The 25,975-nt window shown below is 35.4% G+C and overlaps 1 protein-coding gene across 1 annotated transcript in view; it reads left to right on the top strand.

Annotated features, from left to right (window-relative positions):
• The window catches only part of Dpy19l2 (dpy-19 like 2), a 119,534-nt gene that overhangs the window by 66,906 nt on the left and 26,653 nt on the right, over nt 1-25,975 (top strand). Inside the window, exons 10-16 of the mRNA XM_051197168.1 lie at nt 2,081-2,158; nt 3,104-3,190; nt 4,208-4,267; nt 9,252-9,332; nt 16,534-16,635; nt 19,810-19,881; nt 22,981-23,027. Coding sequence (XP_051053125.1) covers nt 2,081-2,158; nt 3,104-3,190; nt 4,208-4,267; nt 9,252-9,332; nt 16,534-16,635; nt 19,810-19,881; nt 22,981-23,027 — 527 coding nt within the window. The remainder of the gene's footprint in view (nt 1-2,080; nt 2,159-3,103; nt 3,191-4,207; nt 4,268-9,251; nt 9,333-16,533; nt 16,636-19,809; nt 19,882-22,980; nt 23,028-25,975) is intronic.

Genomic DNA, 25,975 nt, shown 5'->3' with positions numbered 1-25,975 from the left:
TGGGTTCTGGTGAAGTGAGATTATCTGTTGCCTATGTCTTTGTGAGTTTAGTTAACTTCCTTGGGTTGGAGATTTCCTTCCAGAACTTTCTGTAGGACTGGGTTTGTAGATACATATTGTGAAAATCTGGTTTTGTCGTTAAGTATCTCGTTTTCTCTGTCTATAGTGATTGAGAGTTTTGCTGAGTATAATAGCCTGGGCTGGCATCCGTGGACTCTTAGTACTTGTAGAACATCTATCCAGGACCTTCTGGCCTTGAGAGTTTCCATGGAGAAGACAGGTGTAATTTTAATAGGTCTGCCTTCATATGTTACCTGTCCTTTCTCCTTTGCTGCTCTTAATATTCTTTCTTTATTCTGTATGTTAGGTGTTTTGATTATTATATGTCGAGGGGTATTTTTCCTTTGGTCCAGCCTATTTGGTGTTCGGTATGCTTCTTTTACTTTCAAGGGCATGTCCTTCTTCAGATGGGAAAATTTTCCTCAATGATTTTGTTGAATATGTTTTCTGCACCTTTGAGCTGGGCTTCTTTCGCTTTCTCTGTGCCTATTATTCTTAGGTTTGGCCTTTTCACGGTGTCCCACATTTCCTGGATGTTTTGTGTAATGGATTTGTTGGGTTACGATTTTCTTTGGTTGATGAATGTACTTCCTCTAGTTTATCTTCAATGCCTGAGATTGTCTCTTCCATCTCTTATATTCTGTTGGTTATGCTTGCGTCTGTAATTCCTGATCATTTGTCCAGTTAGTTTTTCTATGTCCTGCATTCCTTCAGTTTGTGTTTCCTTTATTTTCTCTATTTCAGTTTTCAAGTCTTGAAACATTTCCTTCCCCTGTTTAATTGTTTCTTCCATTTTTTTTGTTTGTCTTTTCTTCCATTTTTTATGGGATTTTTCTCACATCATTTATGAGGGCCTCTATCATTTTTGTGATGATAATTTTTAAGTCATTCTCTTCTGCTTCATCTGCTTTAGGGTCTTCAGTTCTAGCTGGTGTAAAGTCCCTAGATTCTGGTGGTGTCATTTTTGTCTTTCTATCGTTAGGTGTTTTCTTGTATTGCCGTCTTCCCTTTGCTTTTTCCATTAGGTGTACTGAGCTCTCTCTCTCTCTCTCTCTATCTATCTATATATCTATATCTATATATATATATATATATATATATATATATATATATATATATATCTGGTACCCGCCAGGTGGGCTTAGGTGGCTCAGAGTTTTGATGTCTGTAGCTCAGTGGTCCAAGTTCTCTAGGAGGTCTCTCCTCAGGCAGTGGCCTGGCAATAGGGGTCAAAGATCAGTCTCCAGCAGAAGACTGGTGATGGGGGTCAAAGATCCTGAAGGTTGGGACTCAGGATGTTCTGTGTAGGCCTATAGGCAGATCTAGTCTGGGCCGGGCACTCTCCAGCTGAGGCCTCTTTAGCAGAGGCCCAGTGATGGGGTCAAGTATCCAGCCCACAGGGGCTCAGGATGGCCACGAGGGGATAGTCGGATATCTAGGAGGGGTGAGGAACTCCAGTAGAGGACCAGTGGTGGGTGTCAGAGACCAGGCAGGTAGGGATTCCTGGTGGCCCCATATGGGTAGGCAGGTCTAGTGTTCTCAGAACAGCTCCAGGAAGTTCCCCGAAGGTGGCAGGATTGTTGGCTACACCCTCTGTCCCAGTGCTCAACCAGACAGATGGGGCAGTGGGCAGCATAGGACACAGGGTAGGGGGAGGACAGGCTCTTGTTCAGGGTGGGTAGGTGTGTCAGTGCACTGGGAATGCTCTTGATGGGTACAGGACACAGGGGGAGATCCTGGGCCAATCCAGGGAGTTCCCAGGGAAGGGTGTGGGTGGGATTCCACCTGAATTGGTCCCAGACTCACCTCTAGCAGAGGCCTTGCAATGGGGATCAAAGATGATGGGGGTCAAAAACTAGGCTTGGGACTCAGGATGCTTCTGCTCCTATAGGCAGATCTAGCTGGGGCATGGCACTCTCCAACTGAGGCCTCTTTAGCAGAGAGTATTTGCTTTTTCTATGAATAATGAACTGTTTGTTTTCTACAATTTTTTTTCACTTTTTGTTTTTTATATTTTCAGATAGCATCATTATTTCCTATGTATGTTGTGGGATACATTGAGCCAAGCAAATTTCAGAAGATCATTTATATCAACATGGTAACATTTTCAATATTTCTAAGTCTAGTATTAGCATATCTCAGTTTATAAAGCATAGCCATTTATGTTTTATGGGGTACTTCTGTTAGTATTTCAGGTGCATGATTTTGAAGATATCTGGAGGTTTCCTTTCAGTGGGAATGTGCATACTAGGCTCTGTGTTGTGCTGTGCTTTTACTGGCAACCCTACAAAAGATGGACTGTCCTCTCTAAAGATTTTATGTTTTTTAAAGATGTGTTTGTTCTTGTTTTACATGTATGAATGTTTGTTCATGCATTATATGCATTGCATGTATTCAGTGCCCACAGAGCAAAGCAAAGAAGAGGGCATCAGATCCCCTGGAATTGTCTTACAGACGGTTGTGAGCTGTCATGTGGTAACTGGGAACTGAACATGAGTCCTCTTTAGTCTTTATTTTTAAATATTAATATTGTTATAAATTTTAAAAACCCTTTTACACCTGAGATTTTTAACACTATGCAAATGTGAAATTTTGCATCTGAAATTTTATGCCTCTGTACATTTTTATCTCAGTTCCTTTAATCTAAAATGATAATAAAAATTACAAAATGATGCAATGAAACATTAATGGAAACATATTTATCATTGTCTTATTCTGTCTATTATTCAAACTATAGAAACCACAGTAGCACATGGAAAAGAATTTAAATTCTGCTATACGTAATTTATGATCTTGAATTTTAATATTTAGGTCATAACAGTAGCTTGAAATTCAGTCTTTTAGATAAACCCATCAATACTAAAATTAATGACTTTTGTGGTATGATCAAATTATATTGTCTACTTATGTGAAAATGTCATAATAAATATATCATTTATAGTGAATATACACTAACAAAAATGCTAAGGATATAATTATCTAACCTGCCTGCAAATATGACTACATGTAATGACTGTGAATCACTTTTGTTTCCATTTCTCAGGGTTCTGTTATCCTATGTTTCATTTTGATGTTTGGGAATCCAATGTACTTAAGTTCTTATTATTCCTCATGTTTGATAGTAACATGGGTAAGTTGCAGAAGGTTTTATGCAAAAAGTTGCATAGGTTTTGAGGGAAAGGGGGGGATGTGAAACAGGATGGATGTAGGAAGCAAAGACATTAAACTCAAGGGCTATCCCCAAAGAACCATTTAGTGCACTGAACCTGGGAAAGACCATTTTTGCTTTATTATTTTTAGTATTTCATTTCTTACTTCTACTTAATTTCATACTTAATTCTAGCTTATGCATATCAGAAATATGATTAAAATTAATTAAATGGATTTATTGAACCATAATTGTAAATATAAGATTATGTATATATATGAATATATATATACATATATATATATATATATATATATATATATATATATATATGTTGTTTTCAAGAGGGCTTCAAGCCAGCATAGGTTGATCTTCAAAAATTATAACACCAGACCCCTGATGATATCTCCTAGTATGGCTATCCTGCCCACAAGTCAGCTAGTGTGTCACCCCACCCACTCAAACCAGCGTGGAAAATTAGTAATAGTCAATCTTTCCTGAAAGAGTCCATTCATAAAAAGCATTAAAATAAACAGGATTTGGCTACATTTTTTATGAGAAAAACATAAGCATAAGAAATAGAGGGAAATACAAGGCCTACATGGTGTGTAAGGTTGTCCCTTGATTACTTGATAATGCAGAAACAGAGACAAGGTTATATGTTCAATATTATAAAAACTGGCTGAGTGCAGTGTGCAGTTGACTTTCTCAACATGGTGCCAGACTTTCTCAGTATTCTCCACACCCCACCTTCATTCCACAGGAGTTATCTTGCAGAGAATAAACCACATAATTCACTGAGGTAGAAATGTGATTCAAGAGGCAACATCTCAGTACACAAGGCAACTGCTTTTAAATTCAAGGAAGTTTCTCTTGTCCACAATTTGAAAAGTCCATAATGAAGGTAGAGATTGCAGATATAGTTGATATGGGAGGAAGTGATTGCATAATATAAATGTTAATTGTATTTCTCTCACTTTTTGATGACATGTCTTCTAGGTAATAATGCAAAAGAAGAATAAAATTCAAAGATTGGGATCCACTGAACTACAGTTTTGGGTAAGAGTTAATGTTTTTAACAGTTTTTTCTAATCAATCTTATTTCTTAAACTGAGTGAGGAAGTAGATTTCATTAAATAAAGAAAAACAAATATAATGAGTGTCTAGGTTCTTTTAGAGGCATTCCTGTACCACATAGTGAAAATGGAGAATGATTTGTCCACCAAGTAGTTGATAGCATGACACTTTAAATATGCAATAGTCTTAGTTTCAGAAAAGTATCATTTTGACTTGTGAACAGTAAGTAGAACCATGTCTGTGGGCACTAAGAAGATTCTGCTAAATTGCCCATAAAATTTATTCTTTTAGATTTTTCCACGGGCAGATATTGAACAGGAATCTTCTCAATAACTAGGAGACAGAGGTTTGGAGAGAAACCCCAAAAGTTAAGCCAGGGACATGCTCCACTCTGAGGATCTGGCATCAACTATTCCTTTTTAGCCTCAATGGGCAGCCATGGAGGCCATCAAGAAAGGTTATATGAAGACAGCTATATTAGCCATATTCCACAATTGTGGCAAAAAATACTCAAGAAAATCACCTTTAAGGAGAAAAGGTGTATTTGCCCCATGTGTCAAAGGGGCCACTCTGTGGCCATTTGGTCTGTCGTTTCTGGGCAGCAGTGATATAGAGCACTGTGGCTGTGAGCTTGTAGATAGTCAAAGTTGCTCACCTTATGGCAGCCAGAAAGTTGGGATCTTTCATGACAAAGTCCCACTCTCAAACTGTTAATCTAGATATTGACAAATGGATTAATATTGGTTAGGTCAGAGCTCTTATGATCCAGTCACCTCCCAGAAGCTTTATTTCTGAACCCTGCTGCACTAAGAACTCTCTGCCTTCAGCACATGAGCTTTGGGGAACATTTAAGATCCAAACAAAAGCACCTACCTGTAAAGAATGAGTTCTCTGCTCCCTAGACCTGGTATCTGCCATCCCCCACTTAATGGCAAGAGGACTGGTGGGGGCATTCTCTCCCAATGGACAGCATGACTGGGGACTGAGATGAAACCACAAGAGGCACCAAGTGGACTAAACTGACAACAATAGCTCTGCAGATATTCTGAAAACTGAATTGCTATTGTAACAAGAGCATATGAAAAGGTCAGGGACTATATAGGTTGAAATGGAGTATTATTATAGGTTTCACAATCTCTATTACATGATTCCCAATGTGCCTGGTGCAATAGCTACCACCAATCATAGCAAGAAAGAGAAAAGTAATGGCTTGAATTAGAAAAGGTGATCAGCAAATGTCAGCATTGAAATGAATAGGGTGGTGGTATCTATTGGAGTTTGTATTTCTCTTTATTTTAATTGTGCAGATTTATATGATACAATGTGATCATTTGAAACATGTTTACAGTGTAGATTAGAGTAGTTAACTTTTCCAACTCATTAACTGTTAATAAAATGTATTAACTTGTAATAATTTCACGTATTTGTGGTATAAAATGTGGTATTTAAGTTCCTGTATACCATTGCTAGGACCATTAGGTTGACTCCCACCTCTCCATCATTACTTTGTGTTTACAGCCTTTGCATACCTGTAATCATAAACTATAGTCACGCCTTGGTGTTGTGTACCACTCGAATTTACTCTGGCTAGAATGCCACTCTGGGTTTACAGCCAAAGAAAATGATGTCAGTATATCAGAGGGACAGTCTATGTTTATGGTTCAGTATCTCAATAACTAAGACATGGGATCAATTGGGTGCTTATTGGTGGATGAATAGACAAAGGAAATGTGGTGTGCTTATGCACTATGCAATTTGTCAGCCGTAAATAAGAATGATACCTTATGATATATAGAAAATGCACAAAGCTGGAGGGCATTATACATAATGAAAGAAGTCAGACACAGAAAAAATACAGTGTACTCTTTCCCACTGGCATTTGTTTCACAAACATTAACTGAAATGTATTGTAGTAATTACAGCACACTATAAAAATGGAGGGAGAGTGGAGAGGGAGTTTGAACAATGGGCACTAGGATTATTTGATGAAGATTTTAAAATAGCCATCATAAAAATGCTTCAGTAAACATATTTGTTAGAAACAAATAAATTATAACATCTCAGGAAATAGAAACTTTTAGGAAAAAGAACTTCAGAATTATATTATCGAAAGACACAGTAATTGTAAATTTAAAATCTGGTGGATGAATGATAGTAAGTAAAAGCATCACTGAAAATGGAGCAAGAGAAACAGCTTGATCTAAATTAAGAACATACTGGAAACATGACAGTACCTCAGAGATCTGTATGTATGTATATATATATATATATATATATATATATATATATATATATATATAAAATTTTTTAAATAGACCAAAAACAGGCAGGCTAACAAATACTTGAAAAGCAATGACTGAAACCTCAATCCGTCTGTCAAAATGTAAATCCTGATGAAGATAAATCCAATGAAACTCAAGCCAAGATACATTATAACAAAATTTTAGAAAATGAAAAGTAAAGAAAGAAATCTTTATATTAGGTAGAAAGAAATAGCATGTTGCCTAGAAGGGAAATGTTACGAGCACTTTCCCACCAGCCTGATCCCACAGCCACGCCAGTCCCAAAATAACGCACAGAGATGATGCATTAGATATAAAGTTGTTGGCCTGTTACTAGCATTTCTTATTGGCTAGCTCTGTCTTAAATATTAACCCATTTCTATCAATCTAAGTATTTCCACATGGTCTTATCTTACTGGAGAGAGGGTCTGGAATTCTGCTCTCTCAGTCCTATATGTTGAATCCCCCTATTAGCACTTTATACCACCTCATCCTATCTCTCCTCTCTTCAAAGTACCATCCCCAAATTTGGTTCCTCACTAATTTCCAAACCTCAATGGGTATTCCAAGTGAAACACAAATATCTGAAGATTCAAAGATACCATCCACAATAAAGAGAAAAGATGTAACATTTGTCTTTCTGGGTCCAACTTACTATCAGTTTAGACCTTTATGGATTTTAGGGCCATTGAGAAGTCAGGTGTGATTCTATTAGATCTCCCTTTATATTTTAGTTGGTATTTTTTCCCATGCTACTTTTAATATTCTTTCTTTGTTCTATATGTTTAGTGTTTTGATTATTATATATTGGAGGAACTTTCTTTTCTGATCCAATCGATTTGGTTTTCTATAATATTCTTGTAACCTTATAGACATATCCTTCTTTAGGTTGAGAAAATTTTCTTCTATCATTTTGTTAAATATGTTCTCTGGGTTTTTGAGCTAGGATTCTTCTCCTATTCCCATTATTCCTAAGTTTTCTCTTTTCATAGTGTCACTGTTTTTCTGCATGTTTTGTGTCAGAAATGTTTTAGATTTAACATTCTTTGATTGATTAAACTATGTCTAGTATTGTAAAACTAGTCCTCACTGAGGAGGCTTCCAGGCTGGTTCCAGCTTGATTCCACTCAAATAATGAAGAGTCTATATAAATAAAGGACCCAACTAGAAGAATGCGGTCTATGGATCTAAACAAAAGGTTCCCAAAATGAAGAAATAAAAGGCTAAAAAAATCCTCCAATGTGTTCATCATCCTTAAATCATGGGAATATTAATTCAAATTACTCAGAGATTTCAACTTACCCCAGGGAGAATGGCTGAGATCTAGAAAATTGTACCAACAAAGGTTAATGAGGATGTGAGGAAAGGGAAACCCTAATTCACTGTGCGATAGTAAACCAGCCCAGCCACTAGCAAAAATCAAGGAGGAGACTTCTCCAAATGCTAGAAATGCATCTTCCATATTATGCAGCTCTTCACTCTTTGGCATATGTCCAAAAAACTTGACTTCCTACTCTACAGATGCTTGCTCATCCATGTTCATTGCTATTTTAATCACAATAGCTAGGAAATGGAACAAGCCTAAATATATTTCAACTAACACGTAGGAATGAAAATGTGATACCTCTATACTACAGAATACCATTTAGCTGTAAATGAGAAGGAAATGACATTTTTAGATAAATGGATGGAACCAGAACATGTACTGAGTGAGGCACCACAGACTGAGAAAGACAAATACACCTGTTCTTTCCCGTTTGTGGCTCCTAGCTCTCATAGTTTAGATGTAAGAAAATTTTCCTTTCCTAAAGGAAGACTCATATTCACACAATAGTAGTGGGAAATATTTAATAAAATATTTTTATTAATTTTTGAGAATTTTATACATTTTGATCATACTAACTACACTTCTCCCACTAACCCCTTCCATATTCACCTGCATCTCCCTACCCTTCAACTCAAGGTTCACTTTTTTATCTTTTTGATTACCTGTAGAACCCAATATCTACTGCTCACACACTCCAGCATGTGTGGCCCTCCAATGAAGTTTTATTGATATCCTAGGGGCTATACTCTTAATGAAAATTGACTCACCTTTCAATGGAAACCATCAACTATCTTCCTCGTTCCTCGACTAGGACTGGGGTTTGTGAATTGATTTCCCAATCATATTAACATGTAGACTACCTTGATTTGTTCAGGTCACTAGCAGGCAGCCCCAGCTGTGTGAATTCTTGAATGAAGTAGTTCTATCCCTGTCATGTCCAAGAGACACACTGTAGCTACCCTCCTGTCCAAACTTGGGATCTTACCATATTTCTCAACCCACTCCTTCAACCTTGGCTTTAGCTGAGAGTAATGTTTAGGACAAACTGTCTCTGTCTTCCAAGAGATTAAAAGGAAGTTATTTTTATTTTTTGTTCTTTATAATTGCATTTATATTTAGAATATGTAATGCCCTGGTACTTTTAGGCACTTTATAACAGCATGGCAGTATCATCAAATTTAATTCCTTGCCAATACAAAGAACTGTAAATCAGCTTTCCTTTTCTTTCTGTTCACTCTGCATAGCATAGTAGTTCATCTCACATGATTTAGTTTTGTTCTGCTCCTGGTGGGTATCACTGAATATTTTAACTGAATTATATGTTATTTTTAAAAGTCAAATTCTATTTATTTTCTAGCTAATCCAAGGTTGTGCTTGGTGGAGTGGAACAATTATTTTGAAATTCTTGACATCTAAAATCTGTGGGGTTTCAGACCATGTAAGTACTTTCTCCTTAAAACATTAAAATCTCAAAAGATACACCAATGGGTGAGAGTTTGAAATAGCCTGTTATCTGAAGGGTAGTCATAAATGTGTCAGTAGATGCTGGCTCAGTTTCCTAGAGACAAAACTAAGAATTTGCTCAGTAGTCATTTGTAATATTTCAGCTGAAGACACATATTTGCTTAATAATTTTCCCTTGTTAATGATGCTAATATATGATCAGTGTCAATTTATCTTTGAAATAAAGAACTTGAATTTTTTCCAAAAGAGTTTTACTAATTTAATTTTAGAGGCTAAAATTAATTTTTAGTATTTAAGACTATTCTTTTTGTGTAAAAACATGTTAATAGCTATTTGTCTTTTTATCTTCTAGAAAATATATGTGGATTTCTTATCTCTAATTTGGTATTTATTTGCTTAAAGCAAATATATTAATGAAAGTTCCTTTCCAAGGCCTAACTCCCAAGTTGCTAACTAGTTTAAGGAAAGGAAACTAATGCATGGATACACATTTGATTTTTAGCACTTTCTATTAAGAAATAAGCATATATAAACAAGATATTTTCTTTATATAATATTGTCCAGTAGGGAACCATCAAGTACAGAATCACAATACCTTTGGCAACTTATTATAGTGCTGCTCCTATAAAAGGTCAGGTGGTAGGAATCTCCAAGAAAATGGTTTACATTCACATAAAAGAATTTTTACATGTAAACCCTATTTTGCACTTTTACTGATATGGTAAACATGGATTCTCAGGTATATTTGTTGTTTCTATCTTGCAATGTGTGATACCAGTTTTCTTTAACATTTTTATTTAGTAAGGTATATTTTTTTATTTAACTTTATTTAGATTTTCTACATTAGTTATCCACTTGGTTGGTTGGCAATTTTATTTCGTACTCTTACTCAAATTCTCACCCAACCACAGTAGATATAAAAAGAAACATCCCAATAATAAATTACCTGATTATAATTCATAATTAATGGTGTTGCGATAGTCCCAAATGACTAATGTGAAATTTTAGTATTTTTATCAAACTACTATTAGTTGCCAGAACAATTTTAAAAAAAAATGGTAACTAAAAAAATTATCAGTATTGGTCAATAAGAGGACTCTTTGAGTTAGTGTAAACAGTGACAATCATCAGAGTTGTTAAAATTGTTTCTGTGCCTCTCAGATAATTTGAATTAATGTTTTACATGTCATATATCTCACAGTGGAAAAATAATTGTCTTGAGTGGTAGAAAGCAAAGGTTACAAACTGGGTTTGGTTGATGGTAACTCAGTCAAAATATTACGTATAGTTGTGATTCCTGAGAAGGGTTCTCATGTTTAATGGTTGTCTGAAAATATTAAGTAGCAAACACAGCCAGTACGTGATGCTTTATGAAAACTGTGAGAGCTAGAAATATTTATGATTTGTAGTATATAATGAAAAGTGAACTGAAAGTGTTTTTTCTCACAAAATACAGGATTATAAATGTGAACTAGTTTATTCTAGGCAAACATTGGTTTTGGTACTAATTTGTTTCCAGACTTCCTCCCACTTCTTATCATCCTTGTATTTTTGTATTACTTCTTTGAGAATTTCAAGTTTCACCTGCCCACCTCCACTCTTCCCAGATCCACTCCCCATCCCTACCCACACAGTTTTGTGTCCTTTATTTTTACACCCTTCAATATTAGTTTATGCTGTCTAATTAGTCTTAGATATATGGTCTTCCACTGGAGCTTGAGCAAATTTCTAAAAGATACAGTGTAGGCAAAAGTTTCTGCCCAGCCAGTAGCTTCCAAATAAACACACCAAGGCTTATAATAATTACAAATCCTCAGCCTATAACAAGCTCAGGCTTGTACTAACCATCTTTTACAACTTAAATTAACCCATATTTCTTACCTAAGTTCTACCACATGACTCATTGCTTTTTTCTCATTTCATACACATCCTGCTTCCTCTGTGTCTGCTGGCCTCTCCCCTGACTTTTTCCCAGAGTCCTCTGTGTCTGGCTGTCCTGCCTGTACTTCTTGTCTATCTACTGGCCAGTCAGAGTTTTATTAAACCAATCAAAGTGACAAATCTTTACAGGGTACAAAAGGATTATGCCATAGCATTTCCCCCTTTTTGTCTAATTAAAAATGAAGGTTTTAATTTTAACATATAAATTGCATATAACAAAAACAGTTATTAAGAACTATAGTTACAATAGCTAATATTTGGCAAAATTAGAGGCTATATTAGTTAATATATCTTATTTTCATGAGTCTAAAGTTTCATATCTAATTTACCTTTTTATCACAACTAAAGGAAACTTTAAGTTTAGTTATTTAGTCTTTAACTCCAAGGAATATCCCAGAAGACTGAAGTGTCACATAATGACAAGGACATCTGGCTGCCTGGATAGTCACCCTAGGTTCTTCTGTAACTTGAGAGCATCTGTCTTTGGCATACAGCCCAACAAGTATATCTGACAGAATTTTCTGGGAATCAGGGAATTTTTAAGGACTGTCCTACTTTTGTTTTGGCAAAGTTTGGCAGTCACAATAATTTGCATCCTGCTGGTCCAGTTTGGATAGTATGCTGTCAATAATTGAGGCAAGGGCAATGTCTTTTCCCAAATGGCTATCTTTTTCCTTAAATACAGAAAACTCCATGTGATGGTTCTTTGATGCCCATTGTCTTCTTTTAAAGTAAATGATGCCGCCAGGAACAGACCATGTCTCACTATCAAGAAAAGCCTTATATTATTAAAACACTTTAAATGCCACATTCAGTAGGTCTTTGAAGTGTTTGAAGACCTTATATCTATATAAATATACCTGTGTATAACCTTGAAAATATACCTAACATGACTATAAGTCTTACTTATAGATGACTATTAATCTGTATTTCTTTCTTTTTTTGACTGAATATAGTTTTAATCATTCCTATTTCTGGACATGTGGGCTAAAAGAATTTTAAAAATTATAGACAATCTTTTGAAGCCATGCATGCATGTGGTTCTTTAACTCCTATTAAACTTCTATTGAGCTGACCTTTTTCCAGGAGAGAGACTAAGTGGTGTATGTCTGTAGATGGTCATGATGTAACACTTTACAAAAGGCTAAACTCACTGGTTTTCCTCAGACAAGACTTGAATTTCTTAATTATACATTACATTTTAGTGAGATACATAAGCACAATACCCTAAACAAGAGTAGAAATGTACATATAATATAGCAAAAATACTTTAAATTTGTATCAATAAACCAAAACACCTACCAATGTAAAATATTTAAGATTAGTAGTTGTTTATTTTTAGTTTAAGATTAGATTCAATATCCTACCCTTTTATCCTATAATTTCTATATTTACCCCCTTTTCTTTTAAGAACAAGATCCTTCAACCTAGTTTCTTTTGTACATTTTTTTCCTGACCAGGACCAATATCGACTGGTAACCACCTGAAATTATAACAAACATCCACAATTTACCTTTTGGAAATGTGGGTGTCATTCTCTAGAATACTTCCTGTTGTTTGAGGGTCATTGGCATCTTGGGGGGACTCAGAGAAAATTCAGAAAAATGGTTAAGTATTGGTTGGAGTAATTTGTGAGGCTGGATCATCTCAGTCAGCAGCCTTGAAGCTGTTCTGGATGCTAGATCAACTGTGCCATATGTTTCTATTGATGTCTGGTTTCCTTTTACTGAAAATACATATGTAAACTTTCATATCATCTGCAAATAGAGATAATTTGACTTCTTCCTTTCCAATTTCAATCCCCTTGATCTCCTTTTGCTATCTTATAGCTTTAGCTAGAACTTCAATTACAATATTGAAGAGATATGGAGAGAGAGGGCAGCCTTGTCTTGTTCCTGATTTTAGAGGAATCGCCTTAAGCTTCTCTCCATTCAGTTTGATGTTGGCTGTTGGTTTACTGTTTATTGCTCTTATTATGTTTAGGTATGTTGCTGTTATCCTTTATCTCTCCAAGACCTTTATCATGAAAGGGTGTTGAATGTTGTCGAAGGCTTTTTCAGCATCTAGGGAAATGATCATATGGTTTTTCTTTTTCAGTTTATTTATATGGTGGATCAAGTTGATAGATTTTCGTATGTTAAACCATCCCTGCAAACCAGGGATGAAGCCTACTTGGTTATGGTGGATGATTTCTCTGATGTATTCTTGGATTCGGTTTGCCAGCATTTTATTGAGTATTTTTGCATCGATGTTCATTAGGGATATTGGTCTGTAGTTTTCTTTCTTAGTTTGTCTTAGGGCTGATCTCCAAAATATACAAAGATCTCAAGAAACTAGTTCACAAAACACCAAATAACCCTATTAAAAAATGGAGTAGAGAACTAAAGAAAGAATTCTCAATAGAGGAAATAAAAAAGGCTGAAAGACACTTAAGAAAGTGCTCCACATCCTTAGCTATCAGGGAAATGCAAATCAAAACAACATTGAGAAACCATCTTACTCCTGCCAGAATGGCTAAATTTAGAAACACCAATGACAACTCATGCTGGAGAGGATGTGAAGAAAGGGGAACAATCCTCCGCTGCTGGTGGGAGTGCAAACTTGTACAGCCATTTTGGAGATCAGTATGGCGGTTCCTCAGGAAAATGGGAATGAGTTTACCACAGGCCCAGGCAATCCTCCTCTTAGGCATACACCCAAATGATCCACATCCATGCCACAAAATTCGCAGGCAGGTTTATGGCACTTGAAGAAACCATCCTGAATGAGGTAACCCAGTCACAAAAAGAGGAACATGGTATGTACTCACTTATATATGGATTTTAGACATAGGACAAAGGATCACCAGCCTATAATTCACACCACCAGAGGAACTAGGATACAAAGTATATTCTAAGAGATTCATATAAGTTCCCTCACAGAAGGGGAAGGGACAAGTCCCCCAGAGCACATGGGTAGTGGGGGGGCAGTGAATGGAGAGAGAAGTAGGAGAAAGAGAAGGAGAGTAGAGGAAGGCACGTGCAACTAGGAAGATTGAGTCAGGGTAGGAATAGAAGTCATGAGAGGGGGGGGAAAGAGTGAGAGAGAGAGAGAAAGAGAGAGAGAGAGAATTAACATAAAAGAGGGAGCCATTATTGGCTTGAAGAGAAAGCTGAACCTAAAGAAAGGTATAGAGACCTACAAGACTTCTGCCAATTAACAATTTGAGCAACCGTGGAAAGGCTACCATAAATGCTCTTCCCGGGTAGTGAGATCAACAACTAACTTATCCACCATCATGGAGCCCTCATCTAGTACCTGTTGGAAAGAGAAGCCAACACCCATACCTAAACACTGAGTCAAACTGGAATCCAGATGCAGAGAGAGAGGATACGACCAGGTTGAAGAAACTCATAGAGACAGATATGAACAAGGACGAGTTAACAGCCCCCCAGACTGATAGCTGGGAAGCCAGCGTGGGACTGACTCAGGCCCCCCTGAATATGGATCTCAGCCAGAAGGACTGAGCAGTCTAAGGGACCTCAGAGAGTGGAACCAGGATATATTCCTGGTGCACAAAAGGACCTTGGGGACACATTCCCCATGGAGGGATACTGCCTTAACCTAGAGACAGTTGAGAAGTCCTAGTCCCTACTTCAGATGACTTGAGATTTACATGACCCCACCTGGATGGCATTGTCCTACATGTGGAATTGGGGTGGGGGATGGAAGGGGAGGGTGGTCAGGGTGCATGTGGTGGGGTAGAGAGGGTAAGAGGGAGGGGCTGAGGGAGGGAGAGAGGGAGAGAGTGAGAGAGGGAGAGGGAACTGGGATCGACATGCAAAACAAAAAAAATAATAAAAAAGGAAAAAAAGGAAAAGTAAAAAAAAAAAAGAAGTTTCTCAGATTTTATGTGGAAATTCTTGCTCAATATTTGGACACCAGTACAGTTCTAAAGAAAACTAACAAACCTGGGTTATGGTGGTAAATGTCTTTAATCCCAGCTCTCAGGCAGAAGGGGCAGATGACTTCAATGAGTTCAAGCCCAGCCAAGTCTACAGAATTCCAGACAGCCAAAGCTACACAGAGAACCCTGTCTCAACCTTGTCCCCTCAAAACATAATAAAGGAAAAAAGAAAATTTGTATCTCTGCCTCCCTGAAGCTAAGAGTTTCAAATCACACCTTGGCCAGGAATGGGATTATGTAATTAATTTTCTTGTCTGTGCTGGGATTTAGTCAGACATTGGCTTGCACAAGGTTTGTATATTATGTCACATCTGCTGTGGGTCCATATGTGCAGCTGTCTATAGTCATCAACTTCTTCTGGCTATTACACTTTGATCCCTAATCCTTTGGGAATCTTTGAGTATTCTGCAATGTATTCTCTGCCTCTTGTATAGTGTGGGTATCTGTGTCAATTATTATTTACTGCAAATAGAAATATCTCAGTTGAGGGTTGAAAATGTCTTGATCTGTATGTATAACCTTAAGCCACAAGGAGTAAGTTTAATACTATGCTCACTTGGCAGTGTAATAATAATAGGGTCACCTATATGGTCTATGAATTATCTAGCCATATGTTGTTGAACTGATAATTGTGCCAGTTGTATCTTATGGAATAGAACTTAATTCCAATTAGAAAGTGATTGTTTATGCCATTGATGTTCATGCCACTGTTTCTGTTGCTTTTAGAAAACATTAACCAAAACAACTTGGGGAGTAAAAAGTTAATCTAGTTTCCATGTCACATTCCATAACTGAGGAAATTCAGGGCAGAAGCTCAGTAAGAAACCTGGAGGGAGTAATTGAGGCAGAGACCAAGGAGGGACACTTCACACTGGTTTGTGATGCATAGCTTCCTCATCTTACTTTCTTCTCCAATACAAAGTCCCAGGGTTCACACTATCCTTGGTAGGCTGGACCCTGCTATACCTGTCATTGATTTTGTGCCCTAGACATGCCCACAGGACAATCGGATAGGACCTATTCCTCAATTGTGCTTCTTTCTCTCTCAAAGACTCCAGTTTGTGCCAAGTTGACAAGAATTAACCAGCACACTAATTATTCTTACTTATTTTAAGTAATCTTGATAACTCATCACTGAATATACTCAGTTCTCTACACTTGCCTTTTGATTCTAAGGCACACCTCTGCATTCCTGGATTCATCTATTCTGTTATAATTTGGCAATGTCATTTATTCTTTACTGGCTACAGTTTTGTAATTTTCCTTCACTTTGCTTTATTTTTTCCAGATTCGCCTGAGTGACCTTATAGCAGCCAGAATCTTAAGGTATACAGATTTTGATACCTTAATATATACCTGTGCTCCTGAATTTGACTTCATGGAACAAGCGGTATGGATGTTTCTCTATGATTTTGTTCTTTGATAGTTTTCCATTTAATTTGAAAAAAAAAAACAAAAACAAACAAACTTTGTACTTGGAAATGCCCAGCTTATTCTATTTTCCTGTAGTGTTTCATAGCCATATGCTTTATATCACCAATTTCACCTGTAAAATCAATTGCTAATAGCATGGATCTGAAAGAACTGTATATGATGGCTAGGTGATAGTTAAATCAGATAACTAAGGTAAAATGTTTAATCAAAGTAACCACTGTTATTACAAAAAAAAATTCCTTTGATTACTTGGGGCAACTAAGAGACCAGTTAGGAAAATGAAATTATTTTTGTTGTTGTTGTTGTTGTTTTTGTTTTTGTTTTTTCTAAGAAAGTCAGTCTTACTGCATTATTGCCCTAAATATTATAAAAACTTGTAACAGGTTATTGCCTAGATAGGCAAACTACAAGTGAATCTTAATGAACAAATGCAATGTAAATTATAGAATGTTATGCCATTCACCTTTTGAAAGGCTTAAGTGTATATGCGTTAAAGTGTGTTGCTGTGAGATTATAGACTAGGAGGGACAGTAACCATATAACATAATTCTTTCATTTACAATGGGAGAACACTAAGCACATTGGCTCCAGTGGGTGCTTGAACCCCCAATCCTGTGTAATTCCTCAATTTGAGGCTTAATTTTTCTTGTTAAACTATAAAAATGTTGTCTTTGATTCTGTCCTTGCCTAATACCTTTGAATTCTTAGTTAATATAATAATGCAATCTAATTATTTCTTACCTATGAATTCAGAAACTATTTTTGGCAACCAATTAGGCAGATCACAGTAAGACTTAAGAGAGGAAACAAAGACTTTTTCTTGCATATATTACAAGTAGATATAACTAGTAACATGGCAAGTGAGTTCATATCAGTGCTCTGGAGAACTGTCTGCCAGGTGACACTTGTGTACTCTCTATACTTTCTGTTGTTACTCTGGTGAACTTTTTTCTTAGCTCAAGAAACAGTAATGAAAAATAATAGAACTTTTCAAGTATAGAAAATGAGACTGTGGGACCTAGACTTATTAAGGGACATGTGAAACCTAGTGTTATTCATATATAGAAAAATATCATCAGAAAGGACAATGTAGACATAACCCAATTTAGGTTTGTAGTTTTTATGAGTATTTTTTGCCTATTATTTTTTTTAGTTAATCTTCAAATTAAGAGAAAATAATGGGTTTAATCATAGACTTTAAAATTATATATAATCTCTCTCTGTCTCTCTCTCTCTCTCTCTCTACACACACACACACACACACACACACACACACACACACACACACACAGTTCCTAATACATTTTCTTATTCATTATTTTTTATTCATTTCCTCACCCACTGCTCTACACCATGGTCCCTAGACCAATGTTACTGGCCCCTTCCTCTGGAAAGTTCTAAGTTTCTCTACTTTCATGACACATATATTCCATTAAATCTTCCCCTTCTCCAACAAAATACATTTCTTCCCTACCATAGCCCCCTTTTTCTTCTTTAATGACTAACACAAAACACACACACACCAATACTTCACTAGAGAAATTATTTCCCACATCATTCATTTGCATGCAAATGCATGATATTTTTCTTTAGTACTGAATAAAATTCCACTTTGTATGTATGTAACATTACTTTTATCCATTCATCTGTTGATAGAAACCTAGTGTTATTACCTTTCTTGTAAACAGCAGAACAATAGGCATGGATGTGCTTATATCTCTATGAAAGTATGATTCAGGGTTCTTTGGGTGTGCCACAGATGTGATGTACTGGTCATTTGGTAGTTCTACTTTTAGGTATTTGAGAAATATCTATGTTAGTGTCTAAAGTGGTTGCTACGATTTACATCCCACCACCAGGTTTCTCTTTGTCTGTACCTTTGTCAGCATCTTTCCTTGATGATAAGCATTCTGATTGGTGTAAGATGGCCAAGAATGTAACTATAAGCCCCCTTTTCAAATATTCATTGTCATTTCCACTTCTTCTTTTGGAGAAATATTCATCTTATCCGTTCATTTATTGGCTGGATTTTTTTTGAAGTTCTTGATATAATTTGATACTAAACTACTGCCTGCTCTGGCAATTGTTACCTCTGTTATGGAGAAGCTTTTAAATTTTGTATGCCCATCTGTTAATTCTTGGGATTATTTCCTTTGCTACTGGAATCCTTTTCAGAAAGCTCTTGCCTATGCTGATGAATTAAAATGTCTATCTATGTTTCCTCCTAGTAATTTCAAAGCTTCAAGTCTAATATTTGAATCTTGTGAGGGCTGGAGGCTTTTCTAGGGGGGTAGGACTTCCAGTCATTTTCCTAAAGACAGGCCAGCTGGCTTTCCTTTTGGATGGGGATTTTTCTTCCCCTTTTCCTACCAGGTAGCCACAAAGTTGAAGTTAATTTTTGGTACATTGTGTTAGTCAGTGTTCTATTGCTATGAAAAGACACCAAGACCACCACCTCAAATTCTTATATAAGAAAGCATTTAATTGGGGCTTGCTTACAGTTACAGAGGTTTAGTCCATATTGTCAAGATGGTAAGTATGGTAGGGAGCATGGTGGCAGGCAGACAGACATGATGCTGGAGAGCTAGCTGAGCCTTCTACCTCTAGATCCACAGACAGCAGGAAGAGAGAGATACCCTGGGACCTGGCTTGGGCTTTTGAATTCTCAAAGCCCACCCCCTAGTGACACACTTTCTCTAACAAACATCTACTAATCCTTTTAAATAATGTCACCTCCTGATGATGAATCATTCAAATGAATCTACGGGGACAATTCTTATTCATCACATACAATAACAATCTTCTCAGCACTTTTCAGCCGATCTTTCACTACCTTTGTGAATTTCTGAAGTTCCTCTCTGTCTTTGGAGTAGAGCCTATTTTTTCTAAAGCTGACCCCTTATCCTAGTCATAGAGCAACTTCTAGGCTGTTGTCATCATTGGATGCTTTTTTATAACCACTTTAATAATTTTAGTCTTACATAAGACTGTAGAAATTGATAAACTTATTTTGTTAAAGACAAGGAAATTTAATCCTTAGTAAATATCATTATGACACTCAATTTGACATATTTACTGCTTCAAAGTAAAATTTTATAATTAACATTTTGAATCATTTGGTTTATTTCAGACTCCATTGAGATACACAAAGACATTATTGCTTCCACTTGTTGTATTTATTACTTATTTTATCTTTAAAAAGGTATGTGAAGATTTATTATTTTTTGTGGTTTCAAGATAAGGACTATAATAGATTAATGCTAATTGCTCATCAAAATCCTTCCTTCTTACTTTAAGGCTGAATTTTTTTTATAAGTCTAAATATTTTCATTCTTGTCTGTTTCGGTAGTATACTTTAAAATCACATTATTAAAGATACTTCATTATCATTTCGAAGGTGATATTACCAATCACTGACTATATATAAAGAATTGTGTATACTTGAAGATATGATGGACAAGAAAACCATGGACACTCCCATAAAATCCCAGGCATGGGGTGTGAAACATGCACAAGTAGCTAAAGAATAAAAATGTCATGTGCCATGAGTGAAAAGTAGAGTGATGAATGTAAAACATAAAGAAGATTTCACCTTTTTTGAGTAGTTGTGCATAGGAGAAATTTGCACAGTCACTAAAACAACAAACAAAAGTAAAAATATTTTTTATATCAGAAGACTCTACCATGTTAAAAAAATAAACAAAAACTATCTTTAAAATTTTGCTAGCGTATTTTCACAGTTTAAGTATTTAATTACAAAAATTATTATGGTTACTTTTTAGAAATTTGTAGCTATCTTTTTTTATATTCTTAGTAGTGTCTTAATTCAACCTGTGGTTATTTTGTCCTATTCAGCAGAACCTAATAGGATTCCTCACTTAATCCCAGCTGTGATCCAGTTGAGTTTTTTATACTTAAAGCTAAAAATTGCATGTCTTCTCCATGTAGTTCCTGTGCTCCATTTCTTGTCCCCTTATTTCAGCACAGAACATGAGTAGTCATTTGAATAAGAAAAGTCACTACTCTCCAAGTCTACACCTCTGTGTTTTTACATGACTTGGCTCCTTTCCACTTGGGGCAGTCAGGATGAAGAAGAGGAATGGGCTAGATGGCATCAAGCCCACCCAAGCTCAAAGCGGAGATATTTTACAGTGCCTGTTTGTATTCCATCAAAGAAGACCATGGCATTCTCATCAGGCTCAACTTAAGCTTAGGGGCTAAGGCATGAAATAACTGTTGAGTAAAGAGCTATCCAGTATAGCAAAGGATAATTAGATGTACTGTTTTTTGTTTGTTTGTTTTTAAATCAAACACAGGTACTCTCAAATATTTTATTATCATCCAAACACTGTACAGCTTAAACTGATGTGTACATGAACACACACACACACACACACACCTGTAGCCACTAAAGCTCCACTATTTTTGTATCCTTGTCAACATTTCATTCTTTCTTTGCCCTGTATGGCTTATTTTTCACTGTATGGGTATAGCAGAAGTTCATTTAGATTTTCACATTATTTTTACTTGTCAATATAGAGTTTATTCTTTAAAGAAAATTTCTTAATTGGCTCTTACTTATATTAATTTTAATATTCCTTTAACTTTTTAATGTATTTATAATTGAAAAGATTCATAGAGTACTCCAGAGTTATATAATTAACAACATGTAATCTTTGCCACATTCTCTACCATATAAAGCAGACATCATTTTTCATAGATCTGAGAAGCATTTAAAAGTAATTCTCTATAAAACAGATGGTTAGAAAACTTGGTTACTGGTTTTGATGAGGTAAACTCTGAAATGCATAGAGGGTAAGAAGAAATAAATTAATTAAATTCCAAGAAACATAATCAATATTAAACAATTAAGCCTGGATTTTTCCAAAAGGCATTATACAGTCTAGCAGTTTCAACCAGTAACAATAGTCAGTGGCATTGCAAAGTAGCAAACCAAATTGGTTCCATTTGCTGTTTGATTTCATTAGCATACCCCAATTGATTTGTAAATCAAACTTCCTTGTGTCATTCCTTAAGTGGTGCACATTTAAAACGATTAAATCAAGCTCACAGAAAAAAAAATTAGATTGAGAATTTTAAATGTATGTGCATATCACTTACTTACTTAAATGAAAGAAGTCTAAAATCATACAGAATTTAAGAGTTTCTCAGACAGATACCAGGATGCTGTCTTCTAAATTTGCACAAATATAAGCAAGAGAATTTGAGAAGAAAAACAAACTCCTTTTCAAGTTAGCTTTAACTTGAAAGTGTAAATTGAACCAAAGGTAACTTGAGATGATGCTGGTGTTGGACCTACGCTATAATCCCCACCACCTACTTGCAATCAAAAAATATATAAGAGAACATGAAGCTCCACCTTTGATTACAATGAAATCTTTCAAAAGCAGTTTTACACACACACACACACACACACACACACGCACATATATATATATATATATGAAATTAACATTTTTATACTAAAGTTTTATTTCATTTAAAGCTCAATTAACTATTCAACTACATATATTTACATGTTCACTTGGATTATAAGCTACAATTCTATGAATTACAAACTCATAAGCATCCATGGATTGTTTTGGTTTGTGTAGTAGACCCTTTGTGATCCAGCTTAGCTTATGCATTCCCTTTCACCTTTCCTTTACCTGCTTCCCTCTCCATCATCTGGTACCTTCTTGTGAGAACTAATAATCCTCTTACAGCAGCTACCTTGTATTGAAGAACAGTTAAGAAAGAAGATGAATCAATAACTTACTTCATAATTACCTTGAGCCTGAGTGAAACAGGAATACAGATGAGTGGGGAAGAAGAAGAACAAGAGGAAAATGGATGTGGAGGCTAAAATTTTGTAAAGTGCATGGTAGAGGCTCCCTCCTTTTAGATAATTTGCCTCCTTCCCCTGTTCAGCTAAAATATAGTTTCAGTACCAGTAAGTAGCTCTTTACATTGGAAAAGCTAAGCACCTTAGTGAGCTGAAATAGACATAAGATTTACTCTACCACTCCTACTGAATACACCAGAAAGTTGTTATCTTAAAAATACAATTTAAAGCTGGGAGTAAACTATTACAAAAGATTATTTTCATGATAATACATGTAATCTCAGGAGCCCAAGGCACAAGCCTATCACAAGCTCCAGGCCAAGGTAGGCCAGGGAGACATTTATATCTAAAAAGGCAAAAGGAAAAGAAGCTTCTTTGTGGTGTGGGTGATTTATAACAATGAGCCAGAGTTTCAGTACATCATAGAGAAGTCTCATTGATTGATTCTATTTACAGGTTGTTCGTGATATCTTATGTGTCTTGTGTACAAACACTTATCTAAGGTAATTCTTTCATAGTTGTTTTAGAAATTATACCATAATCATTATTAATTAACTTACTAAAATATTAATAATTTTAAACTATTGTTTTCTTCAACATTATGAATAAAAAAGGAAATAAGTAAATTTAGTTTTTCTTTTAAAAAATGTTATTCTTATGGAGTTAGACTATATATTCAAAATTGCTTTAGAGATATTTATATTTTGAAATAGCTCATTTTAAACACTTAATTTTCATATATATCATTAGAGTTTAAAGTTCATAAACAGAAATAGTCTGATTTATTTGAGCCATCATAATTTTTAATTTTCAGAAAAGAAATAATTGTTATATTTATAGATATTTATTAAGTACAAAATGATTTACCAAATGTATTTTTAAAATATTTATTGTATCATATTTTTTAGTGGTTCCAGTAAAATTTCTTGAATCAAGGAATAGACTGGGGTCTATGTAATGTAATATAACTCTTATCACACATAGTTGAGAAAAATACCTCCTGAAGAAATGTTACGTCAAACTATGTTTTGTTTTAGTAGTTATATCACTAAATTTTATTTAATGTTTTTTATTTTAGGAGTAGTTTATTGACAGAAAAGTGGTGCCAACAGTTCTGAGTGTCTTGTCTAGCCTTATTGTCAGATTTATATGGTTGCCAGAGAAGCTAATATAAGATCCTGAGTGAATTTGCTGCAATCATTTCCAAAACAGGGTGCTAAAAAGCACAGTCTGTTTTGTGCAGACCAGATGAAAGATGGAGAACTGTGTCATAATATTCTAAATAAATATCCTTGATAATTCCTTCCATAATAAATGCCTGAAGGGATGGGAAACATTTCACTGTATGAATCATAGCTGATAGGGATGTGACAAGTGTCCTGAGACATTTTCAAAGAGATGAAATGTGAAAAAGGGAAGACTTGTGGGGGCAAATGGGTAGAAGGCAGTAATTCAGAATAAGGGGGTCTTTATCAACTACATAGCTGAAAGTGAAGTTTTATATCTTTTTCAAGGTCTGTTTATTATATTTCTTCTTAGTGATTTATTTCTTCTCAGATAATTTTACATATAGTATTCATGCCATATAATTTGAAGCAGGGCATGGGTTCATAATAATTTATAAGTGAATTTTGAAATGTCTTTATAGTCATAACTATATAAAACTTTCCAGTAGTCTGTGTTCGTTTGGTGGTTAAAAGTATTATATATTTCAAAATGAAAACTGTTTAAACTTTCTCAGATATTTTCCTGTTGTACACAGAGATCACTGTATTAGTCACTCGTCTCATTGTTGTGACAAAATACTACAACAAAAATAACATAAGGAAGGGAGAGTTTATTTTATCCTAATTTCCCAGGGAACAGTGTCCATGATGGCCATAGGAGCAGGCAGTGGAACACTGCACACTCAGAAAGCAGAGCAGTGATGCGTGTTCTCTTCCTGTTTTCTCCTTTTAATTACTTCAGGCTTCAGCCATGTTTTGGTGCTCCCCACATTTAGGAGGTGTTTTCCAACTTTAATTAACCCAATCTAGATCATCTTTCATAGACATTCCAAAGATTTGTTTGTTTCCATTGTGACTTTAAATAGTGTCAAGATTTCTATCTGAATTAATCATCAGAATTCCATTATTTATCAACTTCACCCCCTCAAACAAAGCTGTTTTAAGACATAACCTTCTGTCTCTTGTTCCCCTTGGCTCATGACCATCACATTATACAAAGTACATTTGTCAATCTTCAGGTGCTCATTGTCTTTAATAATTTGAACATGATATAAAATTCTGAAGTCCAAGTCTTATCTGAGACTCAAGGCAATCAATACTTCTTACCCTCGTTTTTTGCTTCTTGAAAATAGATTGTTTTCATATATTCTGATTAGTTCCCACTCCCCCAATTCCTATGAGATCCTTTCCATACTCTCCCATCCAAATCCCTACTATTACTTAGAAATCCATAACTCTACTTAGAAAACAAACATGTATTTAAATAATTGTAATGTTAATGTAAGATAAAATGAAAAGACACAAACAAACCATAATAGGACAAAATAAACAAACAGAAAAAATAACTAAATAAAGAGCACAACAAATACATATGGATGAAGAGTCACACACATTCATATACACTGGGAGCCATAATATATACACAAAGCACTGTAAGGTTAAGAAAAAGTATCTTGACAAAACATTATGAGATAAAGAACCTCCAAAGATGCTACTGAGTTTGTTTTGTGTTGTCTATCTACTGATAAGCATGGGACTTAAGATTGGTTTGGATCCCCAGTGTAACTCCATTGGAGAGAAGTGAATTTTTTTCATGGCATTCACATTCAGTCTCATCTCACCCGAAAAGTGTGAAATCACTGTCTTACAGCATCAGAGGATTTTCACACATGGTTACCTAACCCTAAACCTAACTCTGAAGTCATAATTTATCTTTTATAATCAAGTCAGAGATCTTTTCTATATATGTTTTCAGTTTTTTATTCTGTTTGTGTTAGGAATATCCATTTTAATATGATATCTTCTCTCTGCATCAAAATCCCTGAAGGATATTCTCTAGATGGTAATATAACCAGAATACAGTCTAGGTTTGGATCCACATGGTCCACATGTGCTTCTAGTATCCTCTTTCTACCCATTCTAATTCCTTTTCAGCTTCAACTGATACTATTTGTGGACTATTCAAGTCCTTGTCTCCTTTTAGGGCCATTTTCAAGTTTTTCAAATCATGCCCTTCTACTGTAATAATGGTTTGCAATTGAGAAATCTCTCCAAGTAATTTTTGAAGAACATTAAGAGTCTGGTAGCGATCTCTCCTGATCTGTACTTTTTGTGGTCTAATTTTCTGTAGACCTATTTTATATCCTAAGTAGTTGATAGACTCTCCTTTTTGTATTTTTTCAGGTGCAATTTGTAATCCCCAGCGAGGTAAAACTTCCTTTACT

This window comes from Phodopus roborovskii, unplaced genomic scaffold (assembly GCF_943737965.1).
Source record: "Phodopus roborovskii unplaced genomic scaffold, PHOROB, whole genome shotgun sequence".
NCBI classification, from domain to species: Eukaryota; Metazoa; Chordata; class Mammalia; order Rodentia; family Cricetidae; genus Phodopus; species Phodopus roborovskii.
The sequence above is the reverse complement of the archived record's forward strand: the minus strand, read 5'-3'. Positions and strand labels throughout refer to the sequence as shown.